Source organism: Megalops cyprinoides, chromosome 3 (assembly GCF_013368585.1).
Source record: "Megalops cyprinoides isolate fMegCyp1 chromosome 3, fMegCyp1.pri, whole genome shotgun sequence".
Classification (NCBI taxonomy): Eukaryota; Metazoa; Chordata; class Actinopteri; order Elopiformes; family Megalopidae; genus Megalops; species Megalops cyprinoides.
Genome location: NC_050585.1, coordinates 21,416,913 through 21,433,251, shown reverse-complemented (window position 1 = coordinate 21,433,251; position 16,339 = coordinate 21,416,913). Strand labels below are relative to the sequence as shown.

The following is a 16,339-nucleotide window of genomic DNA, read 5'->3' as shown; positions in this document are numbered from 1 at the left end:
GCGAAAACCACCCCGTCTTTCCAGGTCAGGGCAGGGACACAGCAAAGCGGACTGATTTTAAAAGGGTAACACTTTCCGTGCAGTCACGTCCATATCTGTCCGACTGTCGGTTTAAAATAATACATTAAGCACTTAGCGTTTAATTCATAGTAAACAGGTTTTCTGTTCAGCTCTTGGGTGAGTCAAAAGAACGCAGTTTACCCCCTTTACTCCTGACCACTTCCAGCATTCATCTTTGATACCTTGACATTGATTTATTATGCACACATTTTATGCATTATTATTTAAAAATTCATTATTGCATGGACCTAGCATTTGATACACTTAGTACAAAGAGAGACAGCAGAGGGGAGATAGAGGGGAGCACTGACAGCACACCATTGTAAGATAAGCATGTCTGTGGGACAGTCAAACTCCATCCACTCCAACAGCAGAGGTGCCCAAAGAGATGACGACATCACTGATGCTAAATATGTAATTAAATAATATGTTCTGAATGCTCTCTGACTATTAAGACACACACACACAGAAACACCTGACCTGGACACATTAAAAAGACTCATCTGACAGACTTAGATTAAGATGAGTTTGGGAAGATTCACTGCATCGTTAGAACCTTCCCGCACTGTAACACAGCACTAGGGAGTGCTCCTACTTCAAACAACTTTCTTTCTTGTCCCTCCGCTTACTGAAATATTCCTTAGAAATAAAAGCCTTCTTAAGAAAAACCTAAAAAAAATGAACAAAAAAATTCAACACTAAAACCTCCCCACACCGGTACTGGCATAAAGCATTTATGTCAGCTGATTTGCTCTCTTGCCTTAATGGTTTAGCTCATCTGAGGGTAAGATGAATGAGTAGGGAAAAAAGAACAGAAACTTGTCCTGTGAAAGATGTGAGCTCTGAACTCAAGAGTGAAAAGACTGAGACATACCACAGAGGACACAGGCCTCTTGGACAAGGGCAGGGTCGTGCGTTACTGTGACAACAGGGGAGTGAACGCAGTCTTTCCATTTTACAGCAGTGTGTTTCATGTTTGCGTAGTCTTACTGAACCACCTCTACTAAATGCAGACCCTGACACAGACCAGATATATTAATACGGTATAGGGATAAAAAGTCTAAAATAATCCCCCTGCTCGTTTGTCCTCCAGCGTGACCTCTCAGTCTCTCTCATACGCACACACACACCTTCACACGTGTACACGCTCACACACAAACACACAGACACCCGGCTCATGAGCTGCTGGTGCCTCCCGCTCCAGGCTCCTCCTCTCCCTTCTTCAGCCGTTTCTTTGCTCGGATCTCATTCATGGCCTCCTCGATGGAGCGGGTGTCCCTCTTGTTGGCGACGGGTACTGAAAGAGCGAGTGGGGGAGGCAGAGAGAATGCTGAGAGTTAGACAGGCTGAGAATCACAGCACATACAAAAGGGGTAACAGAGGAACTCGCACTCTGAGGATGGGGTGCAGAGATGGAGAGATTGGAGACTGAAGACCCACCTCTTCAGACTGTCCCTCAGGCCCCCTACCTAAGGGTTATTTCTTGTTTCTCCTCATATGTAACTCTACATGTGGTAGTCTTACTACAGGGTATGTGGAAGTTTTCTGCTCAGGATAATATAGTTATTGCATGAAACACAATGGAGATACTGTGTTGTACTTGCATGTTGAACCAAGTACGCACTTGTGACCCCAGCACTGATACCTGTACAAATATGGCTGGTAATGGTGTGCTCTAAAATTTTATTAGACACACTTTGTAGGCTGCTCTGTATAAGAGCATCTGCTAAATTATGAAAATGTTTAGCAGATGCTAAACATTTTCATAATGTTCCTACTTCCTACTTCCTGCAAAACCCCCATTTCACTAATGAATCAATAATGATTACGACTGATTCTGTGATTCCAAGAACTTTCATGTGTAGCTGTATGTGGACATGCCTCATAGATAAAGAAAAGGGTTGAGCCTTACATGCAAGGAATGACAATGCAAGGTCATGCCCCTCTGCTGCACTCACCACAGCCATACGCCCGATTGGCCTGCAGAGTGTGGGCTGCATCCTTAGCAGCCGAGGTGCCAATGAGGTGGCTGTATTTGTCGCGGTAGTTTGAGCTTGGGGAGGCTGCCCGGGTCTCTTTCTGACCAGCTGTCTGCTCGTCCAGTGCTGCTTGCTCCTGGAAAGTGGGGTAGGGGGGGGTTTACAAACACTCACCTCACACACACCTGTCTGATCACCTCCGTTACTGTGTGTATGCACATGTGTGCATATGCAAGTGTGTGTCCATATGTATGTGTGTGCATGCAGACTCACCCTCAGTCTCCGTCTCTCCTCCGCTTTCTGTGGGTCCCACTCCTCCCCCTTACGATATGCCTCCAGCTCCTCATCTGATGGAGCAAACTCCTTCAACACACACACACAACAAATAGCACAAATGAAGTTTGCACACTCATGTGTCACAAAACAATTAAATTTTTCATCTCCTATGATCAACATTGCCACCAATGCCGTTCCCCCCTACAGGTACCACACTTACAGATGGATCCACTGAAGCTTTATGCTTCACTGACAAATAAGAAAGAGGAGGTCGTGCAACTCACCTTCTTAAAGATCATGACGTATCTGCTCTCTTCATCTTCGCCAAATGAGAATGATGTTAACCCCGCAACTTCAGCAACATCATGCCTGAGGGGGGGGGGGGGGGGGGGAGAGAGAGAGAGAGAGAGAGAGAGAGAGACCCTCATCTGAATGGAGCATGTCTGTCAATTCTGTGTAAGCACACAGAGCTTGGCTGTGTTGTGCAGAGAACATTATGGCACAACTGTGTGAATGGGCACAGGTGTGTAATAGTGGTTTGGACTGTGGCCATGTGACCACACGGTTTTGGATTCAAATCCCAGCTGGAGGTGTGGGGTAATGTCCAACAGGTGTTGGACAGTGTTCAGTGTACAGTTGGTGCGTTGTAGCGTTCAGCATACGGCTGGTGTTGGGTAGATGGGGTCTGCTTACAGAATGCTCCTCTCAATCTTGCCCATGGGATCATACTTCCTCTTCTGCATGCCACTGTCCTGGATAAAATCTGACACCTCCTTCTCCATCTGAGACAGGTACACGGGGAGATTCTCAGATCAATACACAGAACTAAGACCATGTGCATTTCAAGCAGAGGAGCTATGGCTTTAGGCCTGCCATCCTCAACATGACATACATGGTTAAGCAAAGGCAAAGCAAAGACTCTCAAATAAACTCCTAAAAACAGCAATTTTAGAACATTATGTACAAATGGGAAGGCAAGCCGAGGTTGTATAAGAAGACCAGCGGTGAGGGGTACACAGATTGAGGAGAGAGCACAGGAGAAGATGGAGGGAAGAGAGAGGGAAGAGAGAGAGGAGAGAGAGAGAGAGAGAGAGGGGTATACAGTATTTTTGTAGTATTGCCACAAAAGGAAGGAAAAAAAAATCACAGTATACATACACACAAATGCTTCTTACACACACACACACACACACATTATGTTACTGTATCTTTTGTTTAACTTATGAAATATTTTTTCTGTTTTAGTTCATGCTTTGGCAATACACCAAATAAGTAGACATGCCAATAAAGCTGAGTGAATTTAACTGAAAGAGAGAGGTGGAGAGAAAAGACAGAGAGGTGGAGGGGAGAGAGCCCACCCTTTTCCTGAACTCCGCTTTCTTCTTCTTCTCTTCCTCCTGCATCTTCCTCATTCTGGCAGCCTGCTCTGTAATGCAAAGAGAGACACTGAACAGAGAAGTAGCAGAGTACCATTCTTTTTCAGTTCACTCATTACAAAGTTTGCTTCAACTTATATTTCTTCATGTTGTAAAAAGAGGACATGAACTCAAAGAAATGAAATATAACACTTTGTAACATTAAGTTGACTTTCCCCCTATTTATTTTACAACAAGGTATCCATCAGCGTGATGTGTTCAGGGGTAGCTACTCCCCTCATACAAATATATCAGACGATTTCAGAAATGGTCTGAAAATTTGACACTAAAAATATCTGTCTCTCGGGCTCCCAAATAATTTCGCTGTGGATCAACGTCGCTGAATTAAAGTTTCGTTTTCTTGGAAAGATGCTTGCAGTTCTGCCTAGGTTTGCACGGGCTAGACATTTCCCAGTTCCAAGGCTACTAACTTCGGGACATGTGATCATTCTGTGATCTGAATCATTCAAAACAAATTCAGATGAGTTCTTTTTATTTAATTCCAAAAGCCCCAACAATGTGCGTTGTTGTGGAGAAGGACAAGCGGTATTCTGAACTGGCTAAGGTAAAACTTCATCCTGTGTTAATTTGGTAGCAACCAAATTATCAGTTGAAACGCTATTTTACTCTGTACGTAAACTATAGTCAAGAAAGGCCTACATTTAACATATGTAAGCATAATATCACTGGGATACTACAAAGGCAAAACGACTGCATGCGCTAGTTAATATGGTACTGTGATGTTGCCCAACAATAGGAATATTTGCCTAGCGAGCGGTGTGGACTACAAGTACAGTCCCGCCCAATACAGACGCAATGTTATGAATAATACAACGCACGCCTTCGACATCACCAATGGGCACACAGAACATGTCGTTCCAAGAGCCAATCCGACACCACCAGGGGTTGAAACTTGCGCGTCTGACCTAAATTGACGACTGGATTGGCCAGTTGGAGCGGTAAACGGACTGGCGCTGAGACCAATAGAAGGCAACGACCGCAGTGAGGCGACTGACCTGAAAGCGAATATGTGTTGGTAGCCAGCTAGCTAGCTAGCTAGGGGGACAGCGGCAGGGAAACGAGGAGGGTGTACGTTTCGATCGACAAATTTCAACATTGTATGTTTTTCCTCCATCTGAAATCACTCAGACTATATGAATCAGTCGCGGAGACAAATGTAGATTAATGCAATGCGTACCTCGGGCTTTCCGCCGGCTCTCCTGATCGCCGACGGTGGGAGGTTTTTCCATCGAGCTCAAGATCGAGCCCAGGAGGTCCGCCATCTTGGACTGAATGACCAACACCGGAAACTGGCTGCTTAAAGGGATCGCTTTCCGCTATATAAAAAGGGAAGTTGACGCAGTCGCACTTTGGGTTGCAATATTAATTCTCCCGGGAAGATATAATAAATTAGTCATCACCACTCAATATTGTTTGTACTTCTGTTTCCTCATTGACTATTAACCAGACTGTCTCAATTGCATACAAACCAGGCACTGATACTTTTGTCTGTGACATTTATAGTTTGCCGGCAGGCAATATTACATAATTTTTCTGTTGAGACGATGGGCCATTCCTACTCAGTCAACCACTAAACGTGTAGGAGGATGTAGACCTGTAGCAGGCATGCATTGTTCTGATCACTTATGTTATATATAATAGAGAGTAATGTCAGATTTGCCAGTTTCAAACGATTCCCTTTAATGTCTTTCCAGAAACCAGAAAACGTGTGAAAGGCATTTTAAATTTCCCTTGTGCGGTGAAAATATTTTCATGTTGAGTTTGTCTCCTGTACTGGAAATGGAAGTGCTGAAATATTAGCAGCACTCAATCAGAGTTATACTGTTGGTTGATTTGCACCTGGGAAGACCCCTGTGTAAAAACAAACAAGAATTTCACAAAGTTCCAGTCAGTCCCATTTTCACATGCTTCAGGTAGAATCTCGTACTGTGTTTGTAATATGGAAACAAGAGGGACAACTGTTTTACAGGTGCTCTGTAAAGCCGTGTATGAATGATGGGAGAGTAATGGTTTATGAACCCCACAATGGGTGGAGTTACCATGAACCATCAATAGTACTAGCCAATGAACACATATCACTGTAGAAAGTAAAAGTGATCTAAATCACTGTTTTATCAAATGGCTGCTTTATCACTATGTTACTGCTATTCTGTACCTATTCTTTAGTTCTTGTTGCTCTTAAGATGCGCACTCTGTGTATCTAGCCATGACAGTCTAGTAAGTCGCTTAGCGCAAGAGCGTCCACGAAATTAAAAAAAAAAAACATTGTTTGTTTCCCATTAAGCTTGAAGAAAGATGAGATTATCCTTTTTAATCTTCAGGCTGTAACAAAGCAGTTCACAGAGGTCAGAAGCACAATCTGGTCTTCCAGGGCTAGGGTTCTGTTCTGCTATGACCACAAACATACTTCTGCAGTGATGATTGCAGGGTTAATGACCTCCTCTTCCTGACCACTGGGTGTTGTCAGTGCAAAAATGTAGTGTGATTGGTCAAGAAATGTAACAGAATCAAGACGACAAACTAAGCCGTGTATATGGGATACAAATAAATCAGCAATCACTGAAATGTTTAGGTTAACTGAACTTACAAAGATACTGTGCCAGTGTCAGGCAGCCACAGTCACTGTAAGAGCGGTATTCATGATCGAAATATACAACAGATTTATAGAAGAAGACAATAAAACTAAGAGCTGTTCCATTTTTATCATTTATTACTACATATTTATGGATCTCTTCATATCACTTTATCCAAACCATTCAGAACACATATTTCACTTATGTTTCATAATTTAGTAAAACTGAACAGAAACTGACCAAAAAAATAAAATAAAATTCTAAAACACTACAGGGTATATGACTTAAAATACCGCAATTCTGGTTGTTTTTGAATTTTTATTTTTTCTTAAAAAAATAAAAAAATAAAAACAATTCAGAAGACCATTCAGATTTGCATAAATAACCGGTGCGCTTTAAACCCGGCTCATCCAAACTGAGTCAGGCAATACAGAGCAAAGTGGTATTGTGATTGGCTACAGTAATCCGCAGCCATGCCCTCGTTTGCATTTCCACGCCAGTAGGGCAGTAAAGTGTATCTCGGCTTACGTGTGTTATGCAGGTAAAACACCTAATCTGAACAAATTTACCTGCATCATAAGATCCCAGTTAAAGACTTATGATAATTCAAGATATTGAAAACTGAATACCAATTGAAATACCAAGGACTGAAAGAAAAAAGTTAAGTATTGTTAGAAAACACGTCCTTCTTTTCATGATACCTGCCAAATTCTGACAGATTAGCTGAAACCCAAACAAGCAAATCTGAAAATGCAGTAAGGCCAGTTTCAGGCACCTTGAGGTGAGCTATGCGATACCTTGTTTCAATATTGCAGTAGTAATAACCAAATGCCTGACTGATCTTACACAACCTCTAAATCCAAGCTCAAGACTTCTGTTTTGGTCAGACAAAAAAAAAAGATTCTCCTAGTTTCTTTAAAGCTTCAAATACTTCCTGCCCAATAAACCTGACCCTGAAAGAAACTAAACCATGCCCAACAATGGTGTCAAGAGGGCTGATAGTGGCTGGGGTGGGGGAGTCTATACCCTCTTCTGTTGAAACCAATATACTGCATTGTGACCACACACACACACACACACACAAAACATTGAAGAAGTGAGATTCCCTTTGAGCGTGAAGGTGCAGGTCTGAGGGCGTTCTGTGGCAACTGACATAATTTCTAGGCTGTTAGGACTAGTGGTCTGGGGAGGCTGGGAATGGGATTTTAGGGAGTGACACCACAGAGCATCACTAAGGGAAAGGTTACTGGAGATGGAAGACTTTCTTTCCTCTCCTCTCTCCACTTGGGGACCAGCTGATCCCAGGGTGTACAGTAGCAGCCGATGAGCTGGCAGTAGGGAAGGCAGGGTGTTGAAACCCAATCTCCTGCTTTGCCAGATTAAACCAGCTCACCCTATTTCCATAATGAACACCCATCAGCAGCATTACTTTCAATATCTTCACATTCTTTAAATTGTAACAAAGAAATGGGGAAACACCCAGCTTTACTATAGCAGAATGGTTTTTTGACTTCAAACTAATGTTATAATATTTTTATTAGCAGCCAAAACGATTTAAGCAAAGGCAGAGCTACCACAGTTGATGCAATAGGCTACTAATAAATGTACTCAAATGAAAGGCAACCAGCTACTAATGGGTGATTTCTATTGACACCGGCAAACTTGTTAAAAAACAGGAAACTACTTGAGAAGAGGCAATATTTTTGTGCACCACGTGTATACCTAATCAGCAGCCATTAGTGGGGTTGGGGTTAAATGAACCCACATTGGCTGGAGTTGTAGGTGCTCCAGTGCCTTTAAAAGAGGATCTGTCCTTCGGGTTGGGCCCCGTGGGCAGTTAACATGTGTTACAGAGGGCACCTTGAGTCTTGGTGGCCAGAAAGAGAGAGAGGGATAAATGATAAAGAGGGATGAAAGGAAGAGAGGGGGAGGAGAGAGAATCGTGTGCGTTCTTCTCCGATTCCTGCTCTCATCTTGTTTGCATGAGCAGTGCTCTGCCTTAGTGGTTTATCAGAGGTTGCAATGCCACAGAATGCAAAGGGGGACATTCTACAGGAGGGAGTTCTCCATTTCAGCAGCTGTGGTGATTAAGGGTATGCTTGTTTATCATGAGGCTTCCTGGTTGAATAGGTCTGACTACTCTTAATCCATCTGTGTGTGTGAGAGTGTGTGGGGGGGGGGGGGGGGGGGGGGGGTTGGGGGGACCTGGTGAAGCTCTATGTCAGTGTGAAATGAGGGGTGGGTTCAGAGAGTTCGTATCCATCAGTCAGTCCTGCTTGACTCTATGAGTCAAGGAAGTATATCTTGTAGAACTTGTTCATCTGCTCCAGGAAGATGAAGGTGAGCACAGTGTGCGGGCCCAGCCGAGCATAGTAGGGTGTGAAGCCCTTCCACAGGCTGAAGAAGCCCTCACTCCTAATCACCTTGACCAGGACGTCCTGCAGGGGGCAGAGAACAAGCATCAACACTCTCAGAAAAGAGATTAATGCTTTCACTGCACAATTCTAGAAGTGTGGTTTTTTCCATCAAAAAAGCAACAGTCAGACAGATGGAAATACAGATAGACAGACAGAGACTCACCAGTCCATTCTTGTATTCCGGCTTTCCATCAATCATTCTCATGTTCTGAATCCTGCAGTGGGAGGGATGGACATGGAGAGGAGTCAGACAGAGACAGCGGTGACAGTCCAGGAGCAGACAAAGTGAGGCCATTGTGTGTGTGTGTGTGTGTGTGTGTGTGGGGAAGTCAAAAAGGGACTGGGGAACAGAGAGAGACTGTTGCCTCTGCCACCATCCTAGCATAGACTTCTGAACCAAGCCCATATTACATTACAATACATTACATCATTTGGCAGACGCTCTTACCCAGAGCAACTTCCAAATAAGTGCATCACCATGCTAAGAGAAGTTATGGAATTTAGACACAATATACAGAGAGAGGGAGAGAGAGAGAGAGAGAGAGAGAGAGAGAGAGGCTATGGAGACCTCCATTACAGACAGAAGTAAAACCACACACAAGGAAACATACAGATGGATGCAGACACAGATGGGGGCAGAGAGGGACATGGGGATAGAGAAAGAGACAGAGAGACACAGGGTTAGAGACAGAAGGAGAGAGTGGCACAATGTTAGAGACAGAGGGAGAGAAGCACAGACGATGTACCTGGTTTTGACAATGTCGACTGGCATCGACGCAGCAGTGGTGACAAGGCCACTGATCATACTGGCACAGAAGTGGCACAAAATGTCATCATTGAAATATCCTGAGACAGAGAGAGTGAGAACCAACCGCATAATGTCATCACTGAAATATCGTGAGAGAGGAAAAACCACTTGGAACGTGATCATCAAAAAACAACATAGAGCCTATCACAATCGCTCATCACGAAACATCCTGAGAAACCTCTAAATGCACAAGGTCATGTCAGCAGGGAGGAATATGACTAAACTGATAGGGCCAGGCACATTCAGAGGTCAATACAGTGACCCTGAAGTTCACCTCCTCATGTCATGTAGGGAGCAAAAAAATTTAAAACTGGAGGGAGGGAGAGAGGGAGGCAGGGAGGTAGCAAGAAATAAAGAGAGAGAGAGAGGGGCAACTGGCATTGAACCCCAGTGATATGTCTTGGTTAGACATGGCAATACACACCAGGTAGCAAACCATAGGGACACCAAAAACACTATGTTAACACAGACAGAACTTAGTTTTACTGTTTAAATGAATGTTTTTCACACAGTCATGAAGCTGGTCCTCTCCTCTTCCAGAATCACTTACAAAAAGTTTTCAGCTGGATTTCAAAGCAAAAACTAATTTGAAACACTGTGATATGTATCTGGTTATCAAGCAACAATTTTCAATAGCCAGAAAATCAAAATGTTTCATACCAATTGCTAGCCTTTTCTGCAATAAAGTTGGACTTACAAGTGACCCTTTGTAACAATGTAGACAGTTCACTGAGAGAAATTATAACTGATGTAACATTTAAGCCGTTACATTACTAAAACTGGAACATTAATGGAAGCAGCACTCTCATGTTAAAGTAATATTTTCTCTCAAATAACACCCTTACCCTTTCTCCTCAAGCATGTGCTTGTGTGATGTCACATGAAGTATCGCTCTCTCACTTATGGATTGGGATGCATCCATACTCAGTTCTTTCAGATAATGTAAGGGGAAATGTAGAGGGGCCCAGGGGAAAGGGTAGGGGTTAATGGGTGGGATTGGAAGGGCGGGCATGGTCTCTTACCTGTGTCCAGAAGAGCCTGTTTGGACTGGGAGTAGGAGGCCAGCTGGGCAGCGTTTACCACTACAGCCCTGGCCATGGTGGGAATACAGCCCTGCATGCAGAAGCATTGGCATACAATAGATGTGTGTCTGTAATATTTAATATCCGCTTTCAGCTGACAGCATAGAACATATTAGACCTAGATCAATAAATTTACTCCAAAAACGTATTCATCTTAATTTATTAATGCAGACATGCAAGTTAATGTGTTAAGGGGCACAATTTAACTAAAGTAAAAGGGCGAAACACCCTTTTGACTTTTTACTGACAAAAACACATGTACCCATATCACACTAGATTTCCACCAGGTATCTGTTGGGTCATTGAACCCAGCTCGTTATTCAAACAGCAGCAAAGTCAAGAGTAGTTAACCGACAGCTCACTTAGAGTGAAACTGAGCGACTGTCATTCGTTTCCTGACTGACAGGAAGGCCTGAAGCGTGTAGGGAGAGACCATTCCTACAGCTGTGTCACAGGGCAGAGACCAGGGGGAGAGGGACTAGTACCTACCCTCCAGAGCGTGAGGATCCCCTCCTCGCGGGTGATCCGGATCAGGGCGTTAAACACATTGGTGTACCCCCTCCTCTGATCTGGGGGTAAGCTGCAGGAAAAGGGGAAGAGTTACTTAAATCCTGAACCTGTTAGGGTCTTAGTAGCTCCTCCCAGCATGGCACACTGAGCAACGCGTCTGCTTCTCTCCTCATCCCTCACTGCCTGTCCCTGAACTCTGTTAGACACCCGTCATGGCAAAATATCCCAGTACCCACACCTGAACCTGTCTCATTGAGGTGACCTGCCTGCTGCAGTAACACCATGGAAATGGGTGAATGGCAACTGTGCATCATTTAGCAGACGCTCTTACCCAGAGCAACTTCCAAATAAGTGCATCACTCTAACACAACTGCTAACTTACTAACAGAAACACAGAAACATACTACGCTAAACTCTCACAAGGCCTGAATAGCTGCTGAAAATGAACTTTAATCCCCTTTTTTGGACTTCATGAGGGGACATTCTGGTTTGATTTGATGTTGATGTAACCCCCGTCCTGACGTGTACCCCTCCACGCCCTGCCCCCGCATGCTGCTCACCGGCCATCGGCAGTCATACGGATTAGTGCCACCTCAGCAGGGGTCCCCACAAAGGCCCCGACGGCCCCCGCTGTCATGCCGATAAGCGCCTTCATGAAAAAGTTGGGGGGCGTCCCGTCTGCTTTAGTCATGCGCTCAAACAGCACTGTGTAGATCCCCAAACGAGTGGTGGTGTAGGTGGCCTGCCTCAGCAACCCTGCAGACAGACTGAAAGAGAGGGAGGGAAAGAGAGGAGAGTGAGTGAGGGAGAGAGAGAGGGATGGGGAGGACAGTAAAGTAAGAGAGAGAAGCGACAGAGAGAATAGATGGTGGGGAACAGAGAGAGGAGAGAGGAAATGTTTTGTAATTGCGAAATAATGCATCAAACATTTGTCTGTCACAGAGCTCCTCTAACTTAGCCGCTACCTCTCACTCTCCTGTGTGCTTGCATTCCGGCACAGCCATGCTGGCCCATGCCAGGTCTGCCCTCCCCGGCTCACCCGGTGTAGATGCCACGGACGCCCTCGTTGCGCAGGATGCTGGCCACGGCGTGCAGGCTGGTCTTGTACTCTCGCGCCTTCGAACCCTGACCACTCAGCTGCATGCGGTTCTTCACCAGGTCCAGCGGCTGCACGAACACGGTCGCGCCCATCCTGGGGAGGGAGCCAAGAGAGGAGGCAGAGGAGGACGTGGGAGGGAGAGAAGGAGAACAAGAGGAGGAGGATGAGGAGGGAGGGTGGGATAAAGAGGACCAGAATGGCACAGAGAGAGTGAGGACTTGTCAATGTGATATCATTAAGGAAAACTGCTGCACATAAAATAGGGCAACCTGATAAAGGTTAACCACAGTGCTTGCTAATTTACTGTGCTGTTTGAATGCACAAACTCAGCACTGCAACATTCAGCTGCCAGGCTATTCCCCATGCATTACAGTGTAATGTGCCTGTTGCAGACCCAGCAGGAAAGAACCGAACCAGGAGTTCCAGGCAGCACTATAGCACAGATGCAGAAAGCAGCGTGCTGCAGTGTTCAATAAGGCTGTTACTGCACAACAGGGATGGAACATCTCTGCTGTCCCTCCCTTTAGGTCATCACATCGCCAGAGGTCTCAGTGCAGATATCCTACATCGAACCAGATATTTGGCTCCTGGTATTCAGACCCTGGCGGTTTGTCATGCAGTCACAGGGAAAAAAATGTCTCATGAGGACGGTGGATTTCTTGCTGTGTCAACAGGTAAGCACTGTCAACCCTCCCACTCAGAGAGACATAGGGACAGTCCCAGAGAGGACAAATGAGTTCTCCCAGCTGTAAAGGCAGACAAAGTTCAGAAGACCAAAACACATGCACGCACACACACACACACACACACACACAAATTTTCACCCACACATATGCATGTGTGCACACACAGATGAGTTTGAGTGTAATTTGTTCTGTTTCTGATATGACACTAGAAAGCTGTTGTGTTCAGGTTGTGTTGACAGTACTTCTTATCGTGTGTGTTCAGAATTTAAGATGAAAGTTCATGGATAAAGATCTGCTGTATCAACTAATAATACCATCAGTTAAATAGGAAAAGGCTTAAACCCACCCTAAATCTAACTGCCAAACATATGTCTACATTCTCATTTTTTCATTGCACACATATCCTCTGTGCTCCATGCATCTCTGTCCCCTACACACATGCATGTGCACACACTGTCATCCAGGATACTCCAGCATCCAAATAAAATGCAGAAAGAACTACTGTCACAGAAAAACATCACAAACCAAACCAATGAGGCCTCACGCACAAACAAACCAATGGGAATGACCCTGTGACCAGGCCATTTTACCTGTGAAGGCCACTAGAAGTACACTGTAAAACTTATTATTACACTAGTCATTATGCATCATAATATTATGTTATTAGATTTATATTCAGCAAAAGCAGGAGTAGTTGCTTAAGTAATGGTGGTAATGGGAGCAGAGTTATAAGCTCTAGCGCTAATGATAACGGTAGCGGCAGAAGAAAGTGGTAACAGTTGGTGGCTTGGCATACGTCGGCACCCTCAGGCATTTAACAGCACGACTGAGGATATACTTACACTGGGGGGAGGGGTTAAATCATGGGAGTAAAGTAACGCCCCCGTCGTTACATTGCTCTTCGTCATATTTAGAAGCAAAATCGCTACAAGACTGCAAGAGCACAGCCTAATCGCTTGTAGGTGACGTAACGTTAGCTAACAAAGGGTGTCATGTAGGATTTTCGCAGTCAGAAACGTGCGGCTACAATTTTTAACAGTGCAATGCGGCTGCAAGTTCAGGCAGACTGAAGGCACCACACAGAGACCAGTACTCCAATTATATAACACACTAAGACTGTCAAGACAAGCACAAGCCAAGTTTTCTGGAGTATAATACCACAACTACAGTACGACAGCAAAGTTTAGAGGTGTGGCCACGACTTCTAATATTTGCATCTGACAAAGAAGTCTGATCGGTCAAGTTGACTCACACGTGAACAGAGTTTCCTTGCGCCTTTACCAACATACGTAGTGGACAGAAACTTGGATATCCAGTTCACGATAGATTTTATATTTTAGTCGGACCGCGAAGTCGGGATCAGTTGACAGATATTAGCCCCATAACATTAACGTTATCTGGAGATATCCCCACATAGCCCAGCTAGTAGCTACCTAAACCAGTAACCTTCTTTCATTCAAGAATAGCATGACAATTGATCATCTTAAATAAAGGCAACTTCTGCACGACTGGCACCTGGAAACCGTTAACTTGATTCTACGTTGAATTTAGTTGTAAATTGTAAGCAAGATGACAAGCTAGACCATCTAGCTACCGTTCGACCCCCATTGCATTTAGGAACGGGCACGGCTGAGGACAGGAGAAGAGTCGGTACCTACCCGGCCAATCCCCCGAAGAGAAATTTTATGGATTTGGGAGAGGTCTTGGGTTTGGGGGCGTTGGCTGCGGCGGCCATGGTTCTATAGTAAGTCCCCAAACACAGTCGTGATTTAGACCAGACCTTCACTGCCCCTTTCTACTCCGCTGCTCCACTGTGTCCAGCAGAGCAAGGTGACACTGGGGGCCGCGCACGCCAAAATATGCTGCCTGCTCCAATCAGAGGGAGAATTCAAACTGCGGGGACGAGCGCGTATAAATGACGTAAAAACTGTGCGCAATCGGTATTTTAAAGGTAAAGTGGGATAAACAAAAACAAACAAATGAGCTCATTTGCATTCAGAGGAATCACGATAGCAATTTTCACACTATTAATGGTAGCAAAATACCATAAAATAATTATTAAATCATTTGACAGATGCGGCAGAGCAACAGATGACATAAACTACCGATGCCGCAATTTTATTATATGTTTATTTGAATTTATTTGTGCCACTGCCTATCTATTCGATATCAGTTCCTATCACAAAGAACCGAACAGCAAAACCGAACTGAATTAAATAGTAAGATGTATTAATTAATAAAGAATAGTTAAACAAGAACTTTTCATTTCATTTTGTCCTTTTTTCAGTTAACGGCCGACTCAAGGCCAGGTAGCCACCTGACATCAGGTGGAGTACATCAGCATAATACAGGACTGGGAACCATAACCATATTCATTTTAACATTCTTTTCTGTGTTGAGCTGCCTGTAAGTTAGTGTAGAGCACATTTGTTCTGTCAGTAGTATCCTTGTTTTTCTTTCTTTCTTTTACTTTGGTTATAACAGAATACATACTGTTTGAAATGATACCTAGATACTCACACAGATTAAGCATTCAATTTAGGTATACCATCATGGTTGACTGTATACACAGTAACACATATAGTTAGACATAGGCAAATATATTTGAAGATACAGTACTTTATTTCTGCAGAAAAACATTTGGTGGAAGGACTATTTGATGTTGACCTTTGACCTACAACCATTTCAAGTGCTACGTACGGTCATCCACACTGGCCTGGGATCACGTTTGGCTAAAGCACTTGCCAGAGTTCCTTACTGCAGTGTCTTGTTTCACCTTCTCTCCACCAGATGGCGACAGTATGTGCATCTGACCTTCTACTGGAGAGAGTGATTCTGGGTTGAAGAGGCAGTCAGGAGTTTCCCATCAGTTTAGTGTCTCACGGAGATTTACTTCGAACAACAAAGTGCTCACTCAGTGTTTTTACTCTCTGCAGCCCCTACAGCCTTCCACCAAGGTTCAGGAGATAGTCACTCAACAGGAAGAAGAAAGGGGAGGAGAGACAGAGAGGGAGAGGAAAGATAGCATTTTCCTATTATGCACCTTGGACATGGAATAATCTGCAAAAAGATTTAAAATTAGATACATTTATGTCCATTGATAAATTTAAGGGCATCATAAGGAATGTGGTGAATGAGACATGTAGCTGTTTTCCTTGAGAGGCCACTGAGTTTAAATAGCTGTTTTTTGTTGTGGATATTTGTATTTCATGTTGTATTGGTTGTATTTTTAATATGTTGTGAGTTTGTACGGCTGCTATCTTGGCCAGGTCTCTCTTGTAAAAGAGATTTTTGATCTCAATGGGACTTCCTGGTAAAATAAAGGTAAATAAATAAAGCAGAAAGAGAGAGGGAGAGGGTAGACAAAAGAAAAGCAGGAGCACAGACAGGGGGATGAGGAGGGTAGAGCAAAG

At 44.1% G+C, this 16,339-nt stretch overlaps 2 protein-coding genes across 2 annotated transcripts; both read right to left on the bottom strand.

Annotated features, from left to right (window-relative positions):
- Positions 1-826: 826 nt before the first annotated feature.
- On the bottom strand, positions 827-5,141 carry spag7 (sperm associated antigen 7). The gene is made up of 7 exons (XM_036524719.1): positions 4,929-5,141; positions 3,674-3,741; positions 3,009-3,097; positions 2,600-2,684; positions 2,313-2,402; positions 2,019-2,175; positions 827-1,357 (listed from the first exon to the last, which is right to left on the bottom strand). Exons 1-7 carry the CDS (start codon positions 5,011-5,013, stop codon positions 1,236-1,238), a joined length of 696 nt encoding a protein of 231 aa, XP_036380612.1. The 5' UTR covers positions 5,014-5,141; the 3' UTR covers positions 827-1,235.
- Positions 5,142-8,496: 3,355 nt separating this feature from the next.
- LOC118774774 (mitochondrial 2-oxoglutarate/malate carrier protein) lies at positions 8,497-14,819 on the bottom strand. Its single transcript, XM_036524261.1, has 8 exons — positions 14,585-14,819; positions 12,181-12,333; positions 11,702-11,908; positions 11,121-11,211; positions 10,572-10,662; positions 9,488-9,587; positions 8,905-8,956; positions 8,497-8,762 (listed from the first exon to the last, which is right to left on the bottom strand). Exons 1-8 carry the CDS (start codon positions 14,659-14,661, stop codon positions 8,607-8,609), a joined length of 927 nt encoding a protein of 308 aa, XP_036380154.1. The 5' UTR covers positions 14,662-14,819; the 3' UTR covers positions 8,497-8,606.
- Positions 14,820-16,339: the final 1,520 nt, after the last annotated feature.